We start from the raw sequence: 18,834 nt of genomic DNA, 5'->3' as shown, positions 1-18,834 counted from the left end.
TTCTTTATTTTTATTTATGTGTCCCAAACTTGTAGTGTAAGTTATATTGTTATTACAAATTTTTGACTCTGTCTAGCAAACCAAAAATGGTTGGACTTTAACAATATATCAAGTATTGTCTTATACAGTAGTGTACACATTATCCAGACAGAAAACATATTTCCAGAATGTAAATTTACAAAAGGTTCTGTTTGTGTGTGTGTGTGTTTTTTTTTAAGGAATCTGAAACACCTGATAAATGACATTCAGGTCGTGTAGTTTTAGTAAAGCCCGTAATAATTAAAGAACAAATTAGAACAGATCAGAAAATAACTGAAAACACTGTAAATTTAAGAAATAAAATATTTTTAATCTACTTTTATATTGAAAGGCCATGTGATGTAACTGATATAACATGCTGGAAAGTTCCCCGGATGTTTCGTGTTAGCTAGCAGACAACCAGAAGGTCGAGCAGAGACTCAGGCAGCTAGGGAGCTTATCTTAGTTAACTACCTTAATTCACACAATCTCTAGTTAATAGAGAGACTCAGAGTTTAAAACTTGGTTGTAGTTTATTATATCGTTCAAAATGCCGAGAGGAAGCCGCAGCCGAACCTCCAGGATGGCTCCCCCGAGGTGAGATAACTGAAGCCGGGTTAGCAGCGGCTAATAGCGGTTTACCTGATCTGTCAGCTCAGCTAGAGGACCAGGCTTCAGGGATTTAGCTTAGCTAACCTACAGTAACGCGCTGTTTACATATTAACACTGTAGCTAAACTGCATGAAAGAGATTATTAAAAAACACGTTAAGCTCATAGTGTAGCAGGTAACGTTAAGGGTTAGAATAAATATGGTTGTACCATGTTGGCCACTGTAAAGGTTAATAATCTATTTTAAGGACATTTGGGGTTAAATAGGTAATGGCCCAAAGTAAAATTTGTTATTTTTGAGTAAGTTAACCCAGCGTTTCTCAACCTTTTTTCTATCACGGCACCCTTTAAATATATGCGAGATGTCAAGGCACCCCAGTTTACGGACGGGGGGTGGGGGTGGGGGGGGGGTGCTGGCGCAGTACTTCAGGTGAGAACGAGGGGTGTTGCTGGCGGAATATGAAATAAAATAGCGCGTGCATCGCGTGGGGGGACAAAAACTTTACAGTGTGTCCCAATTTAGGGGCTGCATCCTTCAGAGGCTGTATTCGAAGACAGATTGCGTCACAGCTGCGCAGTAATACACCGCCTCTGTGGGTCGCATCCTTCAGAGTATGCTGCCTGTGAATTGGGACACACCCCGACACGAGCTGACTCTGGGAAGGAAATATGCACGTGAGGCGCAATATTTTGACGGCACCCCCGATGAAGCCAGACGGAACCCCAGGGTGCCGCGGCACCCTGGTTGAGAAACACTGAGTTAACCCGTATGATAAACAACATGGCCATCCCAAGCTTGATCAAAATCAGGCCAGATTTTTTGTCAATTGTCTTCCTGACATTACACCACTAAATTTCTAGAATTTCTATTCAAGCATTACATAAAAAAGCGTTCATGTTTAATAAGGAACATAACGGAAAAGCGTACTTGTAATAGAACATATAAAAAGTTTGAGTAAATTTGCTAATGTCAAAATTTAATGAATAAAATCCTAAAATTAGCTTTATTTAAAAATCAATGTTTTTCAGAATACAAATCTGAAAAATCCTCAAAATCCCCCCCCCCCCCCCCAATAATCTTTATCCATTTTTTACATCTGTTTTCAAACATGCAGAATTTGTGTTGATTCCTGTTACTGAAATTGGAATTATTAAGTGGAGTAGAGAGTGAACAGGCAGCTTCTCCTGTAGCAGGTTTCAAAGCCCTCAAATGTTCAGAATGTAAATAAGTTAGTTTACTGCAGACAAAAAGTGTTTTGTATCACCTACACCTGTAGCCCGTTTATGGAACAATGCATTTTAAGGAGTTAACTCTGGATGGTTTAATTTGGTGGTTTTATTTCATATGATATAATCTTGATTGTAACAGTAAGTAAGCTTATAATCCAACATGTCATGATACTATATAAAGCACTCCATATATCCAGGACTGAAGTATATATCCAGTATTATATAATAATGATATAATAATATTTAATGGGGAATAAAAAGAGTGTAAATATTTTTGCTACAAAAAGCAAAAAAAGTTGTCTTGTACTGGCCCGTATGGCCCTAAAACAATATCACAATATTTCAGGGTATACAATATGGCACACTCCTAACCTTAACCCTCAAAGACCAGACCAAAATCATGGTCTAAATGGAGATTGGCTTGGATACTCCAGATTTTACACTGAAAATGTAATATTAAAGACATTAAAGCTATACAGGAACACATGCAGAATTATTTTGTAAAGGAAACGTAGCAGATACCAGAATATGTTTTATACTTTAGATTCTTCTAGTAGCCACATTTAGCTCCAGCTCATCCCAAATCACCATCTCAGCTGATCATTTTTAGGTCAGGGGGTTGTGGAGGCCAAACACTTGTTTGCTACTTGTTTTCTGCATGATTTCACATGCGTCCATTAACATGTTTTGATGTCTTTAATAATAGTCTGAAGTGTAGAAAATAAATTAGTTATAAAAAAAAAAATCAGCTTTGTACTTATAAACAAAGTGTGATTGACGCATGTTGATCTGTTCTCCACAGCTACTCCTCCCGCCCAGCACCATCACCCCCTCCAATGGCCAGAGCTGCACCTCCTCCATCCTATGCACCAGCTCCTGCCCCTCCGTCTGCTGTGGCTGCTCCTGCAGCAGCACCTAGACAGCCAGGGATGTTTGCCCAGATGGCTACCACTGCTGCGGGCGTAGCAGTTGGCTCTGCCGTTGGACACACTATAGGCCATGCCATGACCGGTGGCTTTGGTGGTGGTGGTGGTGGAAGCTCAGAGGCTGCCAGGCCTGATGTCACCTATCAGGTAATTACTGTATATCTGGCAACCTTGGGTAACCCATAATACATGGTAAACATCTGTCACTAACTATAACTAGCTAAATGTAGCAATTTTAAATACTGTGAAGTATTATTTCAACTGACTCGATAACCATTAGGTATAACCATAATGCATCACCCTCCTTTTTGTTTTTGCTAGCTTAGCAAAGCTATAGTGTGAATTATTGAAATGTGTAAATAATTTATTCTCTATGTATGGAAGTAATTCACAAAACAAGATGTATTTTAATTTATGTGGCCAGCTTTCTACATTTTATACATTTGTTCATCTTTTCAAGTAACATTAACTTCACTAAAGTAGCTTACTGAATTTGTGTTTGACATCTGATATGTTTGAACTTTTTTTTTTTAACTTTTCTATCAAAGATAAAGATTTTTTTTTTTACAATAATTTATTTGTCATATAACATTTGTGGGATAAAACATTATTTCAAGTAAGAAAATAGTATTTTAAACACTTCAATTTACTTTAGTTATGTGTGAAAAATAATTGGGAACTTTATTAATTGCTTTATTAATCCCGCAGGAACCCTATCAGGCTCAGCCCATGTACCAGCAGCAGCAGCCAATGTATCAGCAGGACCAGGCACATCAGAACCCCTGCTCGTATGAGCTCAAGCAGTTCATCGAGTGTGCTCAGACACAGAGCGACCTCAAACTCTGCGAGGGATTTAGTGAAGTGCTCAAACAATGCAAATTCTCCAACGGTATGTTTGTGTGATTTTTTTTTTTCCCCTTCAGTCACTACAGTGAATCAAATAAAACTACAACATATTAATATGAATGTAGTCTATTGTACTGCTAAGTCAAATCAGTCTGAATGTATGATTACAAACACTACTGTGTCATTATTTAGCCTCTATTTTTGCATTTATATATATATTTATTTATTTATAGTCGATGCTTAGGTAAGGGATCATTAATATTTGATGCATATTATATAACACAGTTATGGTATTTTATTATACTGACAAAATGAAATGTGTATTGCACCTTTAGTGGGCACTGTCAGTCTTACTGAATAGCTCTGAAGTTGTTCATTGTAACATATTATTGTGTTCACCATTGTGTTTCACATATTTACTTAATTTCTCTCTCTCTTTTTTTTAGGGATGTCATGAGTTTGCAGTTTGTGACTGGAAAAACACATTCTACATCAGTAATACAGTTTAATTAAAGAAGAGTGCAAGAAGAGACCTAACATTGTTACTATTTCTGTTAAGGAACCATTGTAATTATGCTGTATAAGACTTGTGTGTAATAGATATGTACATTTTAATGATGGCAATGATTCAATGCATATTTTCAGCTTTCTGTAGTTTCAGAAATGTAATGTTAATGAACAACAAAAAAAAAACAATAAACTATAAAACCACTCTTTGAAGCTGTTGTTCCCCTTCTTGGCACTTGCTCCACAAGAGAACACAACAAAATGTGTATAGTTCATTTTGCACATGGCAGCAGGTGCTGGTGGTGATGAGCATTTTCAGCTTTCCTCAATGTTTAGTGTATAAGCAAGCTATGCTGTCATGTTACTAAAAAACCTGAACTGTTGCAAAACTCTGGAGGGCATATTCTTCTTCCCCCTGCTGCCCAATAAAAACTCTGGGTAGCCCACCTCTTGGTCTGAGATCATTGGCTACTAGGCATGCCTCTACATAAAATCGAAGATTGACAAAGTTGAACAATGGATTTACGTTTGGACTGAGAGAAGCAGCCTTTTCGTATTTTTAAGCAGGATAATGCTTGTACACACACAGTAAAAGCCAATTTATACATTGCCTACGGCCTAGTCAGCAAGAGTGCTATGCAGCAGGGCACGTTTGTCTGTGTGCATACGTCTGTGAGCCAGTATTGCACTGGCAGCGTCCAGAAACCCCAAAATACCTCACAATTTTCCTACCAATCCTCCTCTTCTCTTCTGTGACCTGGCAACTGATTTTGTGACGCCATCTTGCCACCTGCCCGAATACCAGAGAGAAGACGAAAGAAGCTGCTTAAAATCCTCCTGGAAAAGTCTTTTAACAGAGGATACAGCACAGCATCCCACCCAGGAAATGGTTTAAATAATTTGTGACATCACTGTGGCCATGCCCATAAAGCACCTGAGCCCACATTTTTTAAATCCAATAATTACTTATTTATTCATTCATTTTTTTTATTGTACAACTTTATAAAAAACACTTACATCATCACTTATTATGAACAAATAAAAAAGAAAAAAAGAGATAAATAAAACAATATGTTCCAGTTATGGAAAAATATTTGAATGCTGTGAATGTGCATTTCTGTTTGTAATGCACAGAAAATAAGACACTACTATCCTAATATAAAATCAATATTACAATAAACCAAAAAACCTTTTATTCATAAACATGATAAAAATGGTTTTAAATTACAAATAATTAGTAAAAATGAGTTTGCATTACTTTGCCTCATTTGTTCTGTAGTGATGACATGCCCTGATGTCTAAGTTGCTGTTTGTTATTGGTCACTGCAGTGGGCGGGGCTATCTGTGCAACAAAACATTAAAAAAAAACTACATGTACATGTCCATTGTAATTGATGCCCGGTCTGAAAGGGTTCAAATATTTTTTTCAATATCCCTTAATAATAACTCAAATTAAACAATAAAATATTTTAATACTACAAATTGTTCATTATCAACAATTATACAGTGTATTTGTTATGTAAGTGAATTATGACTGGACCAGCAGCAAGCTTTATCTGTATACTCTGCTATTCTATGCTATCAGGGGTGTGTGTGTGAGTGTGACTGAGGCTAATCAGAGTCCTGGGAGGTGTGTGTGTGTGTGTGTATATATATATATACGTGTGTGTGTGTGTGTGTGTGTGTGTGTGTGTGTGTGTGTGTGTGTGTGTGTGTGTGTGTGTGTGTGTGTTCAGGCGTGAGCTAGCAGCTCCATGTTTAATAGCTGGAGCTTTTTTATTTTTGGGTGCTGACATTCTCGCTTGCCCTTTCTGTGTCCCATAGTGTGTGTGTGTGTTTATGTGTGTGACCGGCTTTTAGCCTTAGCCGTCGTTTCGTTTGCTAGACAGGCGGAGAGCATCGAGTCAAACCATGAAGTGACTGGAGGATAACAGCTGATATATAAGCTAATATATCACACTACTGCAGTGACTGAGGAGGTATGGGGCCTTTGTCTTTAGTATGTATATATTGTACTGTAAAATAGGTTAAAGGCTAGCTAGTGATTAAATAGGCGGAATAAAAACAGGTTAATAATTGCTGTATACCAGCTGTATTGATTATAAAGCTATTTAGCTCTTGTTTATAAACGTTAATGATAAATGAATATTTCTCTAGCAAACGCAGAACAGCTTTAACCATATAGTTTTATTTATACTGACTGCTGTAAGCCACTGTATTCAATGAAAAATCAATAGATGCGGCAAATTCAGGTCCAGAAAACACAGATCCGCTCCGGGGTTTAGTTCCAACTGCCTGGGTGGCTCTTTTGCTTCTCCATCTGCAGCAGATCCACCCAGGCAGTTGGAACGAACGCCCGGAGCGGATCTTTCCTTTTTGGACCTGGATTTGCCGTCATTCAATGGATGTCACTGTAAACAGATGGTTAACTGGTATCAGTGGGCTCTACTGTAAGAAGGAATTAGGTCAAAGCTCTGTATTAGATGGTCCCACGCTCAAAACACTACCTCTTGACTTAATTTACGATCTAATAATGCTTTCAAAGGAGACATTTGGGTAATTTTACTTAATGTTTCAGTCAAGTGAAACAAAGTGTGAGTGAAATTTAAAATACTGCATTTGTACTGATACAGTTCCATAGCTATAAACATGGTTAAGCACTGTTTATAGCTTTATTTATATCTATAGTGGTATAATTTGATTAAATATTGTTAAATATTTTTCCAACTAAACATTACAGTGATATTTAGTATGTGTTTATAAGTATTTATGATTTTTTTTGTGGACAATATATCGTTACAGAAATGATTGAGATAAACAATATTATTGTCAATTTAAGACTATTAAATGCCAGTGACTTAATTAATAGAATAGCATACGAAAGCAATTGTACCATTTTAAAGACAACACAATTTGAATTATTCAGTTAGTTCCGACCCTGCAATGTGATTGGCTTAGAGGCGTTCTATGAGTGCAGTTATCAGCCGGTAATGCACTGTAGCTGAAGCTCTCCATGTATTACTCCGCCACACACAGGTAATCTAGCAAAGATGCAACGCTGACCGCACCACAGCAGTGCCAATATTACACATTATAGCACTAAACTCAAGTGTATTATTACTATTACTATTATAAATCATGGTTTGTCAATTTGCTTTACACCACTTTGTCATATTTTATTTATTCAATAATTTATTTTAAATTAGCACAGAAACTACATATTCACATGCTGTCCTGAATTTTAAAAAATGGCAATTTTGTTAAAACAAAATGAAAACACAGTACGAATTAATTTTTAGTATGTTATTCCTGTTAGTATGTTGTAATTCTATGTGAACGCTTGTTGTAAATTTGTGTACCGGTGGGTAGTGTTGGGTCTGTTTATGTGAATAGTGTGAGGGGCTGAGCATTTGCTATGGACACACCCATCAACAAACTGGGTTAATATAGTTTTAAATTCTGTGGGTTGTGTGTTTATGGATCTAGCCCATTCTGACTCTACAGGATGTAAGACATTTTGAAATATAAAAAATTAATACCTAAAACTCGCAGGGCAATGGTCCAATATAATATACTCTGTCCAAGCTTCTCCAGAGAAATAGAGCATAAAATGAAAGGTTCTGTACAAACAAGAATCAAGAATTACATATGAGATCCTTGTTTTAGCATAACATGATTAACGTTAAGCAAAAAAATGCTGAAATTTGTGTTATTTCTTTCTTTTTGACTTTTCTTTTACTCAGATCTTGTAATTATGATAGTGTATTTTTTTTCTAAAGTTTCATTGAATAAATCGCATTATATCACCTTGCTTACAGTATTGCATTATATCACAATATATTAAATCATACCCCCTGTATTGTGATACTGTGTGTATCATATTGCCAAATTTATGCCAATTAACAGCTTGAACATTGACTTACATTCAAATTTCATGAGATTTTAAAAAATGTTATATATATTATATATATTTTGATTTTAAATATATAATAAATGGTCTAAATGTGGTAAAACTGGATGTCATTTTTACACTGATTATTTCTGCGTGAATATTTTTTTTGAAGGTTGTAACCCGGTTGTTGATTGGGTAATCTGTGAAGTCATCATCATGACCAAAGAGGATGAAATTCCAGACTGGGTTGGAGCGCAGGAGTTCTATGACAAATATGATCCGAAGGATATACTCGGAAGGTACTGCAAAGGTGTTTATTGATTGATGGGGTTTTTAGATTTTTTTTGCAGTAGACGCAATCACTATACAGCCACAAGGTCACCTGGATTACGTTTGACCCGAAGACAAGAGTACATTCACCTACTGTCCGAGTGGGGTTCCAGGCTTTGTTTATGTAAATCACTTGTGTCATCTTTTGCTGGCAGTTACAGCAGTGCAGACTCACGTCACTGCAGAGAGATTGGTCAGCGCTGAGCTGTTTACATAATCTTATCAGCGTGGATGCCTCCAGTGGGGTGTGAGGGAAGGACACCAATTCAGTGCTCTCTATTGGACAGTAATCATGCATAAATTAATTAGGTCTGGTCTGATTTTTTTGTGGGTCATAAAACCACACTAACATCTGAAGAGGTCCTCGGTGCAATAAATAAATAAACATAAAGATCTAGGATATGAGCCCTTCAAAGAATTGGAAAAATAAAAAAGGGCAATACATTGCTGTATTCTAGTAACCCTGTTAAATTCAGATCCCAATTTTCAATATGTGTGGGTATAAAAATTGGCATTAGTACCTATTAAAAATAACAGAAGGACGGATTTCTTATATCATAACATCCCATGTGTGTGTGATACAGGGCTTATTTTAATAAATAGCATAATATTAAATATGTTCAAATAAGTATTGTTGCACTGTGAATAATCATTAAGTGTTACTAAGTGAGATTTAATCCATATTTCAGCATAAATAAAAAGTTATCTTACTACCTTCAGTCTACCTTAAGTCAGCAGTAGCAATTTTGCATTTACATGACTAAATAAAAGTACTAATACGTTTCCAGGCTCTGTGAACTTGGTATCGTGATTCATTTGCACTGAAAACGAAAAATTGTGTCAATTGCATATATTAATTAGTTTAAATCATAGACTGTGTATCGACTTTTTTTCAGTCTCTGGTTTAAATTAATAATTTATAAATACATTATTTGAGGTATGTTATGTAGCAGAAATCCAAGCAGGTCCTCAGCCGCAGTTTAAGATATTCAGTGATGTTCTGATTCAGATCTGTTCCGATAATAATGACACACGATAAAGTGGGTAAGAGGTCATGTTGTCATTGCTAAATATTTGGCACAATTCCAATGCTTCTGCGTTTATGTGTATTTTCATTCGTGGAAATGCGCATGGTTACAAAGTAAGAGCTTTTGGTTGTGTATATCAGTTAGTTAACTATTACCGTTTGACGCATGGCTGTCATGTCATCCTACAGTCCTAAAAGGTTTTATAGACCTTAAAATGTCTTATGTGCTCCTCAGTGTGACTACAGTTTCTGTTGTGTTGTTACATTACATTTAAGGTGAGTTGTGATTTTTTCGCAGTATTAAATATATTTAACACCCAGAGAGAATAATTTATAATTTATAATACAAAAAATATGATTTTGCTGAGTTCCACTAAATGGGAAATCAAATGGGTATCAATGCTATAATATATACTACAAAACGTATACTACAAATCTTTAGAACTAATATAATATGATTTGGGTTCTAATAAATCATGCTGTTAATTCATATTGACAAAAATCCATGGCACGCTTGCCTCAAAATCAATTAATTTTAGCATAAAAGACTAATATATAATACATTTTACTGATTTTCTTTTCAGCTCAGTGTTCCATGAGCCTTGCCCTATTTTAAAATGCTGATAACTATAAAATGTATGAAGTTTGTTGATGTAAATGTCTTTATTTTGCTGTACAGGGGGGTGAGCAGCGTGGTCCGGCGCTGCATTAATAAGCGCACCACGCAGGAGTATGCAGTCAAGATCATAGACATCACCCCGTCTGATAAAATGACGCCTGCAGAGATAGAGGAGATCAGAGTGGCCACCCTGAAGGAGATTAACATCCTCAAGAAAGTGTGCGGACATGAAAACATCAGTAAGTGTGCAGACTGCATATACCAGAGAGAAAATGATCAGACACCTACCTTAACGTGAGTTAATGGGGGCCATTGCTATTGCTACTATGGACTATGAGGACTATGGAGATTAAAAATGTACATAAAATTGGAATTGGAATTGTGTTTACATGCTATTATATATTTTTTTTTCTGTTTTCAGATCCATAATTCAGATCTATACATTCAAATCTCTCTGATTTAGATCTCTCTGATTTAGAACAAATGTATGCTCTAGGTGAAACATCTGGATCAATCTCAGGATAATATGTAAATACAGCATTTTACCAATCACATTTGCTTCTCACAACCACTGATCAAAGAGCCGTCTCACTCATGTTCATGTCTGTGAGTCTGTGGATCTGATTTTTTTTTATGTTATAGTATAAGTTTTTTTTTAGAAGCAACATCTCACAAGTTTAAAACATCAATAAGCATTATTTTGATTCAGATTTGTATGACACATGACCGTAAATATTTCAATATTTATTATATGCCTTGTAAATATAAATAAAATGTAAAAACTTTTGATTCAAACTTTTAAGCTCAAAATGATCACACAGATTTTGTTCATAAAATGTGTGCGTGTGTGTGTGGGTGGGTGAGAGAGTGTGAGACAGAGAGACAGAGAGAGAGAGAGAGAGAGAGAGAGAGAGAGAGAGAGAGAGAGAGAGAGAGAGAGAGAGAGAATCATAACTAATTATGATTGTTGCTGTCATGCAAAAACACAGCAACAATGTGTCTCCATTTTTGCCATAATGTATATATTTCTATATTTTATATTTATATATTTATTTATATTGCATCATAATCTGATGATAAATAGACCGATAGAAATACTTGGGAATAAAATATTTTCCATTTACATTTTTGGAGATACGAGATTTTTGTGTAACATCAATTAAGTACATCAAGTACTATGCTTTCATCATAATTAGGGATTTTTGATGATGATCTGCTTCAAAAGTATTCCTTTTTCCCTGCAGTTCAGCTGAAGGACTGCTATGAGACGAAAGCCTTCTTCTTCCTGGTCTTTGACTTGTGAGTAATTAGAGTACAGTCTTCTTGTCATTATGCAATATTTTCTTTACACTCTGTAGGAAATCAGACGTAACAGGTCTGTTCTTTTTCCCACAGGATGAAGAGAGGAGAACTTTTTGATTACCTCACAGAAAAGGTCACACTAAGTGAGAAAGAGGCCAGGTTAGACTTTTTTTCACATTCATGTCCATGTGTGGGTAGCCTAACTGGGGACCAGAAACTTTTGTCTATAGGCTTCTTGTTGGCTTCGGATATGGGAGCCAGTAATGGGCATCTGGGGTCTAATTGGGACCCAAGTGAGATTAAGGTGACCTGTAACAATGGGACGCAGTAACAACACATGTACAAACCCACTCAGAACCCATGTCTACCTAAAACCTACCTGAAACCCACCTAGCCAATGTCCCAGCCATGGTAGCCCAACATATGCATGCTGGATGGAATAACTAATGCCACAAATGTAAACATATAATTCCCTCCTGTTTGCAGAAAGATCATGCGTGCTCTGCTGGAAGTTGTCCAGTACCTCCACTCCCAGAACATTGTCCACAGAGACCTGAAGCCAGAGAACATCCTTTTGGATGACAACATGAACATCAAACTGACAGATTTTGGCTTCTCTGTCCAGATTGCACCCGGACAAAAGCTCAACGGTAAAGCTCTACTCTTCCTACAGTGTTTCCACTACCAAACACTACAAAGTGTAATGGGCATGGGGGCATACAGGTTCCTTATGGCACCCCGCTGCTCATTTAAAACAAGCTACATGGGAAGAACCACTAGCTGATAGTGCCTGGCTTACTGGAACACTCAGGGTTCCACAGTGTAGCGCTGTCAGGCAACATTAGCTGCTAACCATGGCTAGTGCTAGCATTTATCTGCTAATGCTAATTCTGCTGCACCCAGCCTTAGTAGAAATTTAGAAATCTAAACTGTAAATAAATAGAGGTGCTTTACTAAGGTGCTAAACCGTTTTCAGTAGAGAAATCTGTGTAGATTAACATCCAGCGCTCGTTTAACTTTAAAAGAAAATGTTTTTTTTTTTTTTTTTTTTTTTAGGATTACAGTTTTGTTTACTAAGCTAAGCTCTACAGGTCTTTCCACACAGCAGCAAGGCCTGCTGAATTAGAAGGAAAACAGAATGACATCCCTGTTCCTTACTAGTGTCGCATAATGCACTTTATAATCCAGTGCACCTTATAGTGCGAAAAATACGGTTTATTATCTCTTCTTAACATAATGCAGAGGTGCGCATTTTCCAACGCATAGTGAGTAATCTATAATGAGGAAACATCTGCACTCTGTTTTATCATAACTAATCAGAAGTGGTCATTGCTGCAGAGAGACCTTCTCAAATTCTACATGCCACACCAGCTCAGAAAGACTAAAGTGCAACTGGACATTTGAGGAGGTGCTGACCTTTCACTGGGAACAGTGTGTAGCTTTCAAAACAGAAGAGTTCAGTTAATACTAATCTGGATTCTTATTAATATGTCTTATTAATGAACATGAAGTGTGTGAAATCTGTTAAATAAAATATAAAAACAATCAAGAGTATATTAAATATATGAGAAATATTGGAAATATAAGTATTCAATTATTTAAATGAAGTATACAATTTTTATGACTGTAACTGTCAACTAACCTATTGTTTATTTATTTTTAAACTACAGAGGTGTGCGGAACCCCAGGTTATTTAGCTCCAGAGATCATTGAGTGCTCTATGGATCCTCATCACCCGGGATATGGCACTGCAGTGGATATGTAAGTGATCTTACTGTACTCTCTGATTATATAACTGTACAACCACAGCTTTCCAGGAGCTCTCTCTCTCTCTGACACACTCATATACAGTACAGCACTGTGCAGAGTGCAAATCTGTCTGAGATACATGACACTCAAAGAAGTTTTTTTTTTTTATTTGGAGAGCAAGCCTTTGTTTGTTAACATTAGAATACACATATATTGATAAAATATATGAATAAAGCATTATGATGTCATGTGTGTATTAGTGTTTGCCTAAAATATAACAAAACAGCAGCACTTGTTGACTGGAGTATTTCCCATTTATTAGAGATACAAAAAATAAACAACGCATTTCAGCACTCAGGCCTTCATCAGTGTTTATTAGTGTTAGCCTAACAATTTCCAAACTTGTTCTAGATGTTTGTTTACCGTTACTAATCAATACCTTGTTTAGTTAATAGATAAGTTTAATCAATTCTGTTTTGAGTTAAATCCTATAAATCAAGCCAATTTAATTATAGCTCTGTTTAATCATCTTTTTTTTTTTTTCAGATTAATCAAGCATGTTTTGGTTTAGATTAGTTTATTTAATTCTGTTTCAATGTAAATCAGTTTAATCAATCTTGGTTAATGTTAAATCAGTTCAATTAATTCTGTTTTACATTATGTTAATTTAATCAATCCTATTTTAAGTTAAAACAGTTAAAGTTCTTTAATTCTTAGTTAAATCTGTTCAGTCAGTCCTTCATTACACTTAGCTTCTAAAACATGATGTCCTCAGGCAACAAACTACTTTTTTTTGGTTATTATTAAGATCTGTTTAATCAGTCATGTTTTATGAAATTATTGAAATTAATTCCCAATGTTTTAAGTTACTTTAGTTTAATTAATCCTGTTTTATTCTAAAATCAGTTTATAGAGTCCTGTTTTAAATTAGTTTACTCAATCCTGTTTCATGTTAAATTGGTTTAATATGTCCTGTTTTATTCAGTTTATTCAGTTCTGTTTCAAGATAAATCAGTTTAATCAATTTAGTTTTACAGTAAATGAGTTTAATCAATCCATTTTATGTTAGATTTGTTTAATAATCCCAATTCTAGATTAAAACAGTTGAATTAATGTACATCTTAGTTAAATCTGTTCAGTCAATTCTTTATTACACTTACATTTAATGTGATTATGACCGGTTTAAACAAATCTGTGCAGAGGCTGGAGTTGCGTTAAGGAGATAAGGAACTAAATCTGTGTTCCTCTAGCCAAGATAACATGTTCTATTGTAAAAACAAGACATTTACAATATTAGATACTATATTGCAGTTTTTACAGCCAACATTACGAACAGTTGGCAAACTATAGTCTAGTGAAATACCACTTTACATTTTATTTCCAAAAATATCCAGCCACTCCTTTTAATTAGTAAATTCTGCTACTTAAATGGAGAATTCAGGTGTTCTTCTGTGTCGAACCCTGTAAAATACTTACAGCTTTTAAGTTTAAGTTTAAACTTAAGTTAAGTTATGTTAAGTTAACTTTATGAGTTTAGCACTTGCTGGATAAATGAAGACAAGCACAACATAAACAGATTTCTCTGAAATGATCCCCCACAGCTGGAGCGCTGGAGTGATCATGTACACCCTGCTGGCTGGATCTCCACCTTTCTGGCACAGGAAGCAGATGCTAATGTTACGAATGATCCTGGCTGGGAATTATCAGTTCACATCTCCAGAGTGGGATGACCGCTCGGACACTGTCAAAGACCTGGTATGCTATCTATTGGTAGAAATGATTACTATTAACTTTACATACAACATATAATGTACCTTGTATTCAATTTAGTTATTTATGATATATGGCAAATATCATGTAACACAATACTAGTTCCTGTCCCATGACATTTGGCATGTCCGCGAATTGACATGCAGCACCATTAATGAACTGTGGCACACATCCTTAATCGACTTATTGCTTTATTCAGTCACAATAAGTATATTTAATCTTATTATTCCAGATTTCTAGGATGTTGGTGGTGAATGCAGAGCAGCGGTACACCGCCACCGATGCCTTAAACCATCCATTCTTCCAGCAGTACGTGGTTGCAGAGGTGCGGCATTTCAGCCCATACAAGAAATTTAAGGTAAGTGTAAATAAATTCATACATTCAATTCAACTGTGCTGTATTCACAACTAATATGGTCAGAAAAATACATTCATTCATTTTGTACAGATTTCTTTGCAGCTGATGTCAAAACACAGTTACTTTATAATGAAAATAACCATTATGGCATTTGCTTATGTTTGGACACATATTGGACCTGATTAGGCAGGTAAAAATATCATTAAAATTATCCGAAGATACTAATTAGCAATACTCGATTATCATACTTTATATATTACAACACTGTAACAATTCTTAAAAACATGGTATTGATTTTATTGTTAAGTATTTATGTGTTTAGTTATCATTTAATAGCAAATTCCCTGATTCCTAAACCTTCAGAGTGTAAGACAATACTGATACATTTGGATTTTACAATATTGTGTTTAACAATACTGTATTAATTCTCAAAACCATAATACAATTTTATTTTATTATAATTATTATTAAAATTTTATTCTTTGAATATTGATTCAGTAGTTTGCAGTGTTTTAAACCATAGACTGTATATTAAAGTGGACAGTATGTCCATGCTTACTCTAGCTCAAGGCACTGGAATGCAACATGGGCAGCGGAAGATTAAGTCAAAAAACAAAAAAACTCACACTAAGAAATGGCCCCTGTCTGATAGGCCCACTGTTCTGATTGGATAAAAAGTATTTTTTTCTTTTACTCAGATTTTAGGATGGGCTGTTTTTTTGTTCTATCACAGTTTTTCTAAGATTTGTTTTGAAAAAAAAAGAAAAAAAAAGAATATATCGCCATACAGTATTACACTGAATCAAAACTACTGTATTGTGGTACACATCATATCACCAGGTTCTTGCCTGTACAGTCCTATTTTATTGCATTTTTCAAAGTCTAAATTATTTTAGATTTCTGAGTTACTTATTAACTCATTTCACTCACTTCTCTTTTCCAGGTCATTTCTTTGACAGTCCTGGCATCAATGCGCATTTACTGCAACTACCGTCGTGCCAAGCCCGTTACCAAGGAGGTGATCAAAAGCGATCCTTACGCTGTGAAACCCATTCGCAAGCTCATAGATGCCTGCGCCTTCAAGATCTATGGACACTGGGTCAAAAAGGGCCAGACACAGAACAGAGCGGCCCTGTTTGAGAACACTCCAAAAGCCATCCTGCTCTCCATCGCTGCCGAGGCAGACGATTCATCACTCCGGACTTGGTAGAGGACTCCAAACTTACTGAAACTAATGAAAAAGGGAAAACATGAGCGGGGTGGAAACATCTCCACTTCAGTGAAGACAGCTTGACTTGAGCTAATGTACAAATATTCAATTTGTATTTGTACAGAGGTTTTGCATTTTGTCAACCCCAGAATAAGAGTGCATCCTTTTTAAACAGCTATGTTAATACCTTACTTTTTTACTTTTTATTTTGCAGGTGGGAAATGTGCAAATATTATTTTTATTATTTATTTGACAGTAAACTGAGAGATCTTAACTCCAGACCTTTGGTGTCCAATAGAAAAATGGACTAAAGTAAATTTAAAAATGTGTAAAAAGTAAAAATCTTAAATAACATAATAAAAAATCTTCTTATACTTTGCCAAACAATAAAAAAGTAGCAGTTAGTACAGCTGGAGCATTACATTATCTTGGATATCTGGATGTTTTTAACATACTCTGTATATCTATTTTCCACAGAGACGATATTGAGGATTCTAGAACATTAGAATGTTATAGAAATTGGATTGGTTGGCCATGTTTAAAGCTGTTGTAAAATATTAGTATTGTACACACACAGAATGCACGCATCAGTGAAATTCTGGATTAATGCAACAGTATACTGTAACCCTCTGTGCTGTTCATGAAACATATACATTATTTATTGTTATTCAATAAATAATATTAATAAATAAAATAATTTATTAACCTGTAATTGGGTCATTGCATTATTTTATATTAATTTATGTTAGTCTAGGCATCTGTCTGTCTGTGTAGATACATTTGTAAGCTTTCATTCTATTGGCTTTAGTTGAGCTCCCCCTACTGGCCATTTCTGCATTTCTGTATTATAAACATACCTGTCAAGTCTCCCGTTTTGGCCGGGAAACTACCGTATTTTACTCCTCTTTCCCGCCGTCCTCCCGTATTAATATTTTCCCGTAAATTTCCCGTATTATATTAAAATTAAAAAAACTTTATTATTGAGGAGACAGGGCACTGACCGATCTGTGTCTCTTAACCAATCGTGGTGCCGGTTCAAGGAGAAAGTCTCGCCTTTCAGGAGAAACAGCCAATCAGCTTGCTGGTTTCGCGGAGCGCAGAGGTATATCAGATTCTGATAATCTAAATTTAGTGTGTAAGTGGTTCACATGTGGTTATTTTAGATTTCTTGTAAACCTGTCTTAAAATGTAAGGAATACTAAATCTTGGTTGGGCTGGTGGGACGACTTTAAGCGGACGGAGGAAAATATCCCTTATTTTTAAATATAAAACTTGACAGGTATGATTATAAATAATAAATAAATGTTTTTTACTCATTTAAAAGTGGTTTTAAAACTACTTAAAGTATAACAGTGAAAATATTTAAAGGTGAAAAATGTCATTAAGGACAAAAGCATAGGCCGCACCACAGGGTCCTAGAGTGCACTACCCCCCTCACCCAAAACTATATATATTATATATAAATATTATATATTATATATAATATTATATATAAAAAGCTTGACTTGAGCATTATTTTCTCAGCCTATGTCTAGGTACGTTTGTTAGCTTTTATTTGAAGTTGCACTAAAGCTTTTCACGATACAGATTGGTCAACAACTCAACATGCCCACAACATGTTTTGCCCACAACATGCCCCCCCCCCCCCTACGAATGAAACGCATGCGCAGTGAAGGTAAGTAGCACATATCGACGGGTAACACGCCTCGACAGAACACCGGCCGTGCTACCCTTTCAACCCGTGCTACCATAGAGTATATTTAGGTGAAAGTACAAAAACTAAATCGCTGTATCCAGGGTATAAGTTAAGGCAATATAGTTTCGTGATTAAAAAAAGATTTTGTAGTTTATTTATATAATTTATATAATTTTTAAATTATTTTTTTACACGGCTGGAACAATCAAAGCAAACAAACTGCACTCGGATTTTAAAATTCACCTGAGAAAAAAACAACATTATTATTAAAAGTATCAGGAAAAACATAAAAAAACGGTAAAATGAGAGGGAACGCATGCGCAGATCCGCTAAGTGGCACATATCGACGGGTAGCACGCCTCGACAGAACACTGGCCGGCTTCCTAAAGGCACTGCGCATGCGCTGACCTGCACTTTTTTTTATCTTCTTTTTAATAAATCAATTATTTGTGCATTAAACAACCACTGGACTCACTGTCATTGCACTAAAGTGTAAATGGAAATTAATAATAACAATAAATATAATAAATATTATTTAAAAAATACTAAAGCTGTTTGTATCGACCTCTCATTGCCATAACTTGCTAGCGTAGCACGGTTTGACAAGGTAGCACAACTCGACAGAACACCGACCGGCTCCACCCGCATTTCACACATACATGACAACCAATGACGGTGAAGGTAACGCCGGTGAACTGACCAATCACTGCAGTCTGCGGTGTAGGCCGGCGTCCTGTGATTGGC

The 18,834-nt window shown here is 35.7% G+C and overlaps 2 protein-coding genes across 2 annotated transcripts; both read left to right on the top strand.

Annotated features, from left to right (window-relative positions):
• Positions 1–412: 412 nt before the first annotated feature.
• On the top strand, positions 413–4,350 carry chchd2 (coiled-coil-helix-coiled-coil-helix domain containing 2). The gene is made up of 4 exons (XM_022679021.2): positions 413–615; positions 2,661–2,931; positions 3,493–3,673; positions 4,077–4,350. Exons 1-4 carry the CDS (start codon positions 569–571, stop codon positions 4,085–4,087), a joined length of 510 nt encoding a protein of 169 aa, XP_022534742.1. The 5' UTR covers positions 413–568; the 3' UTR covers positions 4,088–4,350.
• Positions 4,351–5,880: 1,530 nt separating this feature from the next.
• phkg1a (phosphorylase kinase, gamma 1a (muscle)) lies at positions 5,881–17,106 on the top strand. The gene is made up of 10 exons (XM_022679022.2): positions 5,881–6,116; positions 8,202–8,328; positions 10,066–10,244; positions 11,250–11,304; positions 11,401–11,466; positions 11,794–11,957; positions 12,978–13,068; positions 14,658–14,811; positions 15,059–15,184; positions 16,128–17,106. Exons 2-10 carry the CDS (start codon positions 8,246–8,248, stop codon positions 16,392–16,394), a joined length of 1,185 nt encoding a protein of 394 aa, XP_022534743.1. The 5' UTR covers positions 5,881–6,116; positions 8,202–8,245; the 3' UTR covers positions 16,395–17,106.
• The last annotated feature ends 1,728 nt before the right edge of the window (positions 17,107–18,834 follow it).

This window comes from Astyanax mexicanus, chromosome 4 (genome assembly GCF_023375975.1).
Source record: "Astyanax mexicanus isolate ESR-SI-001 chromosome 4, AstMex3_surface, whole genome shotgun sequence".
Classification (NCBI taxonomy): Eukaryota; Metazoa; Chordata; class Actinopteri; order Characiformes; family Acestrorhamphidae; genus Astyanax; species Astyanax mexicanus.
Note: the sequence above shows the minus strand (reverse complement) of the source record. Positions and strands in the feature narration are given on the sequence as shown.

Bases quoted from the DNA above. Each gene is read 5' to 3' on its own strand.
- phkg1a (XM_022679022.2), top strand. From the start codon at position 8,246: ATGACCAAAGAGGATGAAATTCCAGACTGGGTTGGAGCGCAGGAGTTC. The intron at 13,069-14,657 runs GTAAGTGATCTT...GATCCCCCACAG, and splicing joins TATGGCACTGCAGTGGATAT to CTGGAGCGCTGGAGTGATCA. The intron at 14,812-15,058 runs GTATGCTATCTA...TTATTATTCCAG, and splicing joins CGGACACTGTCAAAGACCTG to ATTTCTAGGATGTTGGTGGT.
- chchd2 (XM_022679021.2), top strand. From the start codon at position 569: ATGCCGAGAGGAAGCCGCAGCCGAACCTCCAGGATGGCTCCCCCGAG. The intron at 616-2,660 runs GTGAGATAACTG...TGTTCTCCACAG, and splicing joins TCCAGGATGGCTCCCCCGAG to CTACTCCTCCCGCCCAGCAC. The intron at 2,932-3,492 runs GTAATTACTGTA...TTAATCCCGCAG, and splicing joins GGCCTGATGTCACCTATCAG to GAACCCTATCAGGCTCAGCC.